We start from the raw sequence: 9585 nt of genomic DNA, 5'->3' as shown, positions 1-9585 counted from the left end.
GACAATCCAAGGTTACACTCAACAGCTCCTGTAAAGGCAGATTCTTTGGCTAACTTATCAGCTCTATCATGCATTCGGAGGCCAACCTGAGATGGAGACCACATGAAATGGACTCTGTTACCATCCTTAATAATTTTGTTGTATTTGTGTCTAGCTTCGGACACGAGCATGTTACAGTTATGTCTTAAAGAGTTGAGGGCATTTAAGGATGATAAGGAGTCACTTACAATTAATGTATCAAGTTTGGAGATTTATACACATTTAAGTGCAAGGATCAAGGCAAATAGTTCGGTCTGAAGGGTAGAGGCCCAATTGTTTATACGGACTCCCCACTCAAAGTACAAGCCATCGCCCATTGTCAGAACAACTGCACTTCCAGCTGCACCCGTGGTGCGGTGTAGGGAACCATCAGTGTATATGATTTGAGAGAGAGAATGCTCTGTGGACAGAGCATCAATATGGCTTAAAAGGCGTTGAGCTTTGCCTCAAGACGAAGCTTGGGCTGATCTCTAATTTGTTTCTTGGGTGGAAAGGGAGGGATTAAAACTGGAAGGGGTGTAACCTCCCACGGTGCAGGAAAGTGCCGTTGTTGTTTCTCTTGGTACAAATCATGAACCAGATACATTCTGAGTTGAGTTCCAGTTTTTGTTATCCATTTGGAACAATGCTGATCTTCAATAAAGAAATTCTGGAGGGCTTCTGTGCAAGGATTAGGATGAATTAGCCTAAGCATTTTTAAACCAATTTGACAGTTAATTTCAGTAACACGATCAACAACGCTCAGAATATTAAGTTCCTTTCTCATATTAAGTATCTTTGTGGTACGAGGGCACCCAAGGATTATCCTCAAGGCTTCGTTCTGCAATTTTTCAAGCCCTCCAAATTTTCTTTCAGGCATCAAAACAAGCAGAGGTGCAGCATAATCCACTAAACGTCTGATGTATGCAAGGTACATCATTTTGACATTTCTGACATTGGCACCATAGCCTGAGTGATAACATGCAACAGCCTTGAGAGATCCGAGCCTCTCTTTATACTGATGACAGAGTCTGAATACAACAGGACCATACAGTGGCACCTCACGGCCAAGGTATTTGAATCTGTTTACATAGTCAAGCTGGGAGCCATCAGACAGTTGCATCTTGCGAACAGCTCCTCCCTGCCTGGGTGGGCGCCGATTTAGTATCTTTGTTTTCTCTGCTGAGATAATTAAACCTAGGTCCTGACATGAGTCTAATACAGAGTTAAGAGTGTTCTGCATGTTAGCATACCCAGTGGTGTGTATCATTATATCATCAGCGTAGTTAATGATGTGGATGTTGGGTTTGCTCGGTATAGAGTTTAACAGCGTGTGTATTAAGATATTAAATAAGGTAGGACTGTGGACACCACCCTGCGGGGTACCTAGTTCTAAGTCTCTTGTTACACTTCTATGCCCCTGGAAAAATACAGATGACTTCCTGTTGGATAAGTAACCCCTGATTCAACAAAGAAGCCGACCACCAATATTCATTCTTGCAAGCTCACTCAAGATAACATGTCTATTTGCAATATCAAAGGCAGACTTAAGATCTAGGAAGGTGGTATATGACTTTTCAGTGTGCAGGGTAAGAAAGGTGGTGATGCAATGATGCACACTCCTTCCATGCATGAAGCCATATATCTGGGGGGATAGCATGGTTCTTATTCTATGGAGGAGACGGTTCAGGACCATTCTCTCGAATGTTTTGCAAATGCAGCTAGTATGGGAAATTGGGCGGAAAGCATTCTCTTGATTTGGCTTGGTAATTGGAATGATTATACTGTTGGTCCAAGAGATAGGAAGTTCCCCAGTAACATAGCTCAAGTAGGGGATTCCCTGGTACTAAAGGGAAGCATTATTCTGGTGCTGGTTCTTCACCAGTCAGCTCCAGTACTCGGTCAGTCACCTTCAGTTCTCGGCCAGTCAGCTTGAGTACTCAGTCAGTCAGGTTGAGTACTCGGCCAGTCACCGTCAGTACTCGGCCAGTCACCTTCAGTATCCGGCCAGTCACCTTCAGTACTCGGCCAGACTGCTTGAGTGCTCAGTCAGTCAGCTTGAGTACTCGGCCAATCACCTTCAGTACACGGCCAGTCAGGTCGAGTACTTGGCCAGTCAGCTTGAGTACTCGGTAAGTCACCTAAATACTCAGCCACCAGTCAGCTTGATTACTAGACCAGTCAGTTTGAGTACTCTGCAACTCACCGTCAGTACTCAGCCAGTCAGCTTGAGTACTCGGCCAGTCACCTTCAGTAAGGAGCCAGTCAGCTTGAGTACTCGGCCAGTCACCTTCAGTACTCGGCTAGTCAGGTCGAGTACTTGGCCAGTCAGGTTGAGTACTCGTCAAGTCACTTTAAATACTCAGCCACCAGTCAGCTTGATTACTAGACCAGTCAGTTTGAGTACTCGGAAACTCACCCTCAGTACTGAGGCAGTCAGCTTGAGTACTCGGCCAGTCACCTTCAGTACTGAGGCAGTCAGCTTGAGTACTCGGCCAGTCACCTTCAGTACTCGGCCAAACTGCTTGAGTGCTGAGTCAGTCAGCTTGAGTAATCGGTCAGTCACCTTCAGTATTCGGCTAGTTAGTTTGAGTACTCGGCTACTCACCTTCAGTACTCGGCCAGTCAGCATGAGTACTCGGCCAGTCAGCTTGAGTACTCGGCCCGTCAGCTTGAGTATTCAGCCAGTCAGCTTGATTACTCGGCCAGTCAGCTTGAGTACTCGGCCAATCACCTTCAGTACTCGGCCAGTCAGCATGAGTACTCGGCCAGTCAGCTTGAGTACTCGGCCCGTCAGCTTGAGTATTCAGCCAGTCAGCTTGATTACTCGGCCAGTCAGCTTGAGTACTCGGTCAATCACCTTCAGTACTCGGCCAGTCAGCTTGAGTACTCGCCCAGTCAGCTCGAGTACTCTGCCAGTCAGCTTGAGTACTTGGCCAGTCAGCTTGAGTACTCGACCAGTCTGTTTGAGTACTCGGCCAGTCAGCTTCAGTACTCTGCCAGTTAGCTTGAGTACTCGGCCAGTCAGTTTGAGTACTGGGCCAGTCAGCTTGAGTACTCAGCCAGTTAGCTTGAGTACTCGGCCAGTCAGCTCGACTACTCGGCCAATCAGCTTCAGTACTCGGCCAGTCAGCTCGAGTACTCAGCCAGTCAGCTTGAGTACTCGGCCAGTCAGCTTGAGCACTCGGCCAGTCAAGGTGAGTACTCGGCTTGTCAGTTTGAGTACTCTTCCAGTCAGCTTGAGTACTCGGAAAGTCAGCTTGAGTACTCGGCCAGTCACCTTGAGTACTCGGCCAGTCTGTTTGAATACTCGGCCAGTCAGCTCGAGTACTCGGCCAGTCAGATTTTGTTCGCTGCCAGTCTCCTTCTGTACTCGGCCAGGAAGCTTGATTACTCCGCCAGACATATTAAGTACTCGGCCAGTCAGCTCGAGTACTCAGCCAGTCAGCTTGAGTACTCCGCCAGTCACCTTCAGTACTCGACTAGTCACCTTCAGTACTCGTCCAGTCAGCTCAAGTACTCAGCCAGTTAGCTTGAGTACTCCGCCACTCAGCTTGAGTAATCAGCCAATCAGCTCGAGTTCTCGGCCATTGAGCTTGGGTACTCAGCCAGTCAGCTTCAGTTCTCAGCCAGTCAGCTCGAGTATTCAGTCAGTCAGGTTGAGTACTCGGCCAGTCACCTTCAGTACTCGGCCAGACACCTTGAGTGCTCAGTAAGTCAGCATGAGTACTCAGTATGTCAGCTTGTGTACTCGTCCAGTCACCTTCAGTACTCGGCCTGTCACCTTCAGTATTCGGTCAGTAACCTTCAGTACTCGGCCAGACAGCTTGAGTACTCAGTATGTCAGATTGTGTACTCGACCAGTCACCTTCAGTACTCGGCCAGACAGCTTAATTGAGTGCTCAGTCAGTCAGCTTGAGTACTCGGCCAATCATCTTCAGTACTCGGCCAGTCAGGTCGAGTACTTGGCCAGTCAGCTTGAGTACTCGGTAAGTCACCTAAATACTCAGCCACCAGTCAGCTTGATTACTAGACCAGTCAGTTTGAGTACTCTGCAACTAACCTTCAGTACTCAGCCAGTCAGCTTGAGTACTCGGCCAGTCACCTTCAGTACTGAGCCAGTCAGCTTGAGTACTCGGCCAGTCACCTACAGTACTCGGCCAGTCAGGTCGAGTACTTGGCCAGTCAGCTTGAGTACTCGGCAAGTCACCTTAAATACTCAGCCACCAGTCAGCTTGATTACTAGACCAGTCAGTTTGAGTACTCGGAAACTCACCCTCAGTACTCAGCCAGTCAGCTTGAGTACTCGGCCAGTCACCTTCAGTACTCGGCCAAACTGCTTGAGTGCTGAGTCAGTCAGCTTGCGTAATCGGCCAGTCACCTTCAGTACTCGGCCAGTCACCTTCAGTACTCGGCCAGTCAGGTCGAGTACTAGGCCTGTCAGCTTGAGTACTCGGAAACTCACCCTCAGTACTCAGCCAGTCAGCTTGAGTACTCGGCCAGTAACCTTTAGTATTCGGCTAGTTAGTTTGAGTACTCGGCTACTCACCTTCAGTACTCGGCCAGTCAGCATGAGTACTCGGCCAGTAACATTCAGTACTCGGCCAGTCAGCTTGAGTACTCGGCCTGTCAGCTTGAGTATTCAGCCAGTCAGCTTGATTACTCGGCCAGTCAGCTTGAGTACTCGGCCAGTCACCTTCAGTACTCGGCCAGTCAGCTTTAGTACTCGCCCAGTCAGCTCGAATACTCGGCCAGTCAGCTTGAGTACTCGGCCAGTCAGCTTGAGTACTCGGCCAGTCTGTTTGAGTACTCGGCCAGTCAGCTTCAGTACTCGGCCAGTTAGCTTGAGTACTCGGCCAGTCAGTCTGAGTACTGGGCCAGTCGGCTTGAGTACTCGGCCAGTCAGCTCCAGTACTCAGCCAGTCAGCTTGAGTACTCGGCCAGTCACTTTCAGTACTCGGCCAGTCAGCTTGAGTAATCAGCCAGTCACCTTCAGTACTCGCTCAGTCAGCTTGAGAACTCGGACAGTCAGCTCGAGTACTCGGCCAGTCAGCTTGAGTACTCGGCAAGTCAAGGTGAGTACTCGGCCAGTAAGTTTGAGTACTCGGCCAGTCAGCCTGAGTATTCGACCGGTGAGCTTGAGTACACGGCCAGTCAGCTCGAGTACTCAGCCAGTCAGCTCGAGTTCTCGGCCTGGCAACTTGAGTTCTCGGACAGTCAGCTTGAGTACTCGGCCAGTGAGATTGAGTACTCGGCCAGTCAGCTCGAGTACTCGGCCAGTGAGCTCGAGTTCTTGGCCCGGCAACTTGAGTACTCGTCCAGTCTGCTTGAGTACTCGGCCAGTCAGCTCGAGTACTCAGTCAGTCAGCTTGAGTACACCGCAATCACCTTCAGTACTCGACCAGTCATCTTGTACTTTCGGCCAGTCACCTTCAGTACTCAGGCAGTCAGCTTGAGTACTCGGACAGTCAGCTCTAGTACTCGGCCAGTCAGATTGAGTACTCGGTCAGTCAGCTCGAGTACTCGGCCAGTCTGCTTCAGTACTCGGCCAATCAGCTTGAGTACTCGGCCAGTCAGCTTGAGTACTCGGCCAGTCAGCTCGAGTACTTGGCCAGTTAGCTTGAGTACCCGGCCAGTCACCTTCATTACTCGGCCAGTCAGATTGAGTACTAGGCCAGTGTCACCTTCATTACTCGGCCAGTCAACTTGAGTTTTCGGCCAGTCAGCTTCAGTACTCGGCCAGTCAGCTTGAGTTCTCGGCCAGTCACCTTCAATACTCAGCCAGTCAGCTTGAGTACTCGGCTAGTCACCTTCATTACTCGGCCAGTCAGATTGAATACTAGGGTACTCACCTTCAGTACTCGGCCAGTCAACTTGAGTTTTCGGCCAGTCAGCTTCAGTACTCGGCCAGTCAGCTTGAGTTCTCGGCCAGTCACCTTCAATACTCAGCCAGTCAGCTTGAGTACTCGGCTAGTCACCTTCATTACTCGGCCAGTCAGATTGAATACTAGGGTACTCACCTTCAGTACTCGGCCAGTCAGCTTGAGTTTTCGGCCAGTCAGCTTCAGTACTCGGCCAGTCAGCTTGAGTACTCGGCCACTCACATTCAGTACTCGGCCAGTCAGCTTGAGTACTCGGTGTGGGGGAAAACCTGACTCCAATAACTAATAATTAAATATATACTTCGATAAGTATGAAAAACCACCACTTTTTGAGAAAAAGTGGAAAACAAAATAAAGCAATGGAAAAACTGATCCCAAGAACTAGTGTCCTTAGTGAAACTGTATTTCTGATATAAATGGAGTCAAATTAACTTACACAAAATTGGGGGGTTACATGCTAAAAGATTAATACAGCCCTAGCATTATTCTGGTGCTGGTTCTTCACCAGTCAGCTCCAGTACTCGGTCAGTCACCTTCAGTTCTCGGCCAGTCAGCTTGAGTACTCAGTCAGTCAGGTTGAGTACTCGGCCAGCCACCTTCAGTACTCGGCCAGACAGCTTGAGTACTCAGTAAGTCAGCTTGAGTACTCAGTATGTCAGCTTGTGTACTCGGCCAGTCACCTTCAGTACTCGGCCAGTCACCTTCAGTATTCGGTCAGTAACCTTCAGTTCTCGGCCAGACAGCTTGAGTACTCAGTATGTCAGCTTGTGTACTCGGCCAGTCACCTTCAGTACTCGGCAAGTCAAGCTGAGTACTCGGCCAGTAAGTTTGAGTACTCGGCCAGTCAGCTTGAGTACTCGGCCAGTTAGCTTGAGTATTCGACCGGTCAGCTGGAGTACACGGCCAGTCAGCTCGAGTACTCAGCCAGTCAGCTCGAGTTCTCGGCCTGGCAGCTAGAGTACTCGGACAGTCAGCTCGAGTACTCGGCCGGTGAGATTGAGTACTCGGCCAGTCAGCTCGAGTTCTCGGCCAGTCAGCTCGAGTTCTCGGCCTAGCAACTTGAGTACTCGTCCTGTCAGCTTGGATACTGGCCTAGTCAGCTTGAGGACTCGGAGAGAGTCATTTTAAGTACTCGGCCAGTCAGCTCGAGTACTCAGTCAATCAGCTTGAGTACTCCGCAGTCACCTTCAGTACTCGACCAGTCATCTTGTACTTTCGGCCAGTCACCTTCAGTACTCAGGCAGTCAGCTTGAGTACTCGGACAGTCAGCTCTAGTACTCGGCCAGTCAGATTGAGTACTCGGTCAGTCAGCTCAAGTACTCGGCCAGTCTGCTTGAGTACTCGGCCAATCAGCTTGAGTACTCGGCCAGTCAGCTTGAGTACTCGCCCATTCACCTTGAGTACTTGGCCAGTCAGCTTGAGTACTCGGCTAGTCACATTCAGTACTCGGCCAGACAGCTTGAGTGCTCAGTCAGTCAGCTTCAGTACTCGGCCAGTCAGGTCGAGTACTTGGCCAGTCAGCTTGAGTACTCGGTAAGTCTCCTAAATACTCAGCCACCAGTCAGCTTGATTACTAGACCAGTCAGTTTGAGTACTCGGAAACTCACCCTCAATACTCAGCCAGTCAGCTTGAGTACTCGGCCAGTCACCTTCAGTACTGAGGCAGTCACTTTCAGTACTCGGCCAGTCAGGTCGAGTACTAGGCCTGTCAGCTTGAGTACTCGGAAACTCACCCTCAGTACTCAGCCAGTCAGCTTGAGTACTCGGCCAGTCACCTTCAGTATTCGGCTAGTTAGTTTGAGTACTCGGCTACTCACCTTCAGTACTCGGCCAGTCAGCTTGAGTACTCGGAAACTCACCCTCAGTACTCAGCCAGTCAGCTTGAGTACTCGGCCAGTCACCTTCAGTATTCGGCTAGTTAGTTTGAGTACTCGGCTACTCACCTTCAGTACTCGGCCAGTCAGGTCGAGTACTAGGCCTGTCAGCTTGAGTACTCGGAAACTCACCCTCAGTACTCAGCCAGTCAGCTTGAGTACTCGGCCAGTCACCTTCAGTATTCGGCTAGTTAGTTTGAGTACTCGGCTACTCACCTTCAGTACTCGGCCAGTCAGCATGAATACTCGGCCAGTCACATTCAGTACTCGGCCAGTCAGCTTGAGTACTCGGCCTGTCAGCTTGAGTATTCAGCCAGTCAGCTTGATTACTCGGCCAGTCAGCTTGAGTACTCGGCCAGTCACCTTCAGTATTCGGCCAGTCAGCTTGAGTACTCGCCCAGTCAGCTCGAATACTCGACCAGTCAGCTTGAGTACTCGGCCAGTCAGCTTGAGTACTCGTCCAGTCAGCTTGAGTACTCGGCCAGTCAGCTTCAGTATTCGGCCAGTTAGCTTGAGTACTCGGCCAGTCAGTTTGAGTACTGGGCCAGTCAGCTTGAGTACTCAGCCAGTTAGCTTGAGTACTCGGCCAGTCAGCTCGAGTACTCAGCCAGTCAGCTTGAGTACTCGGCCAGTCACTTTCAGTACTCGGCCAGTCAGCTTGAGTAATCAGCCAGTCACCTTCAGTACTCGCCCAGTCAGCTTGAGAACTCGGACAGTCAGCTCGAGTACCCGGCCAGTCAGCTTGAGTACTCGGCAAGTCAAGGTGAGTACTCGGCCAGTAAGTTTGAGTACTCGGCCAGTCAGCCTGAGTACTCGGCCAGTCAGCTTGAGTACTCGGCCAGTTAGCTTGAGTATTCGACCGGTCAGCTTGAGTACACGGCCAGTCAGCTCGAGTACTCAGCCAGTCAGCTCGAGTTCTCGGCCTGGCAACTTGAGTACTCAGACAGTCAGCTAAAGTACTCGGCCAGTGAGATTGAGTACTCGGCCAGTCAGCTCGAGTTCTCGGCCAGTCAGCTCGAGTTCTCGGCCTAGCAACTTAAGTACTCGTCCTCTCAGCTTGGATACTCGCCTAGTCAGCTTGAGTACTCGGAGAGAGTCATTTTAAGTACTCAGCCAGTCAGCTCGAGTACTCAGTCAGTCAGCTTGAGTACTCCGCAGTCACCTTCAGTACTCGACCAGTCATCTTGTACTTTCGGCCAGTCACCTTCAGTACTCAGGCAGTCAGCTTGAGTACTCGGAAAGTCAGCTCTAGTACTGGGCCAGTCAGATTGAGTACTCGGTCAGTCAGCTCGAGTACTCGGCCAGTCTGCTTGAGTACTCGGCCAATCAGCTTGAGTACTCGGCCAGTCAGCTTGAGTACTCGGCCAGTCACCTTGAGTACTTGGCCAGTCAGCTTGAGTACTCGGCCAGTCAGCTTGAGTACTCGGCCAGATAGCCTGAGTACTCAGCCAGTCACCTTGAGCACTCGGCCAGTCAGCTTGAGTACTCAGCCAGTCAGCTGGAGTACTCGGCCAGCCACCTCGATTACTCGGCCAGTCAGCTTGAGTACTCAGCCACTCACCTTCAGTACTCAGCAAGTCAGCTTGAGTACTCGGCCAGTCAGCTCGAGTTTTAGTAATTATTTACCAATACGTTAAGTAATTACAATTATTACTTAACCTATACCGTTGATAGGTTAAGTAATAATTGTAAATAAGAAGCAATAAAATGCTTATCTTAACATACTAAGAAGGTTAGGTGAGGTCGGTGTTTTCTATGAAGCTCTTCAAGGTAAACTAAAATATTCACAATCAATTAGTATGTCACATATT

General features: G+C 50.0%; 2 protein-coding genes across 2 annotated transcripts; both read left to right on the top strand.

The window, feature by feature from the left end:
• The first annotated feature begins 1310 nt into the window (after positions 1 to 1310).
• LOC138369678 (dynein heavy chain-like) lies at positions 1311 to 3550 on the top strand. The gene is made up of 3 exons (XM_069333110.1): positions 1311 to 1373; positions 2633 to 2982; positions 3106 to 3550. The coding sequence occupies exons 1-3, from the start codon at positions 1311 to 1313 to the stop codon at positions 3548 to 3550; spliced, it is 858 nt and encodes a 285-aa protein (XP_069189211.1).
• A 190-nt stretch (positions 3551 to 3740) lies between these two features.
• Positions 3741 to 8284, top strand: LOC138369677 (dynein heavy chain-like). Its single transcript, XM_069333109.1, has 4 exons — positions 3741 to 4007; positions 5030 to 5377; positions 7191 to 7433; positions 7997 to 8284. The coding sequence occupies exons 1-4, from the start codon at positions 3741 to 3743 to the stop codon at positions 8282 to 8284; spliced, it is 1146 nt and encodes a 381-aa protein (XP_069189210.1).
• Positions 8285 to 9585: the final 1301 nt, after the last annotated feature.

Source organism: Procambarus clarkii, chromosome 29, assembly GCF_040958095.1.
Source record: "Procambarus clarkii isolate CNS0578487 chromosome 29, FALCON_Pclarkii_2.0, whole genome shotgun sequence".
Lineage (NCBI taxonomy): Eukaryota > Metazoa > Arthropoda > Malacostraca > Decapoda > Cambaridae > Procambarus > Procambarus clarkii.
Note: the sequence above shows the minus strand (reverse complement) of the source record. Positions and strands in the feature narration are given on the sequence as shown.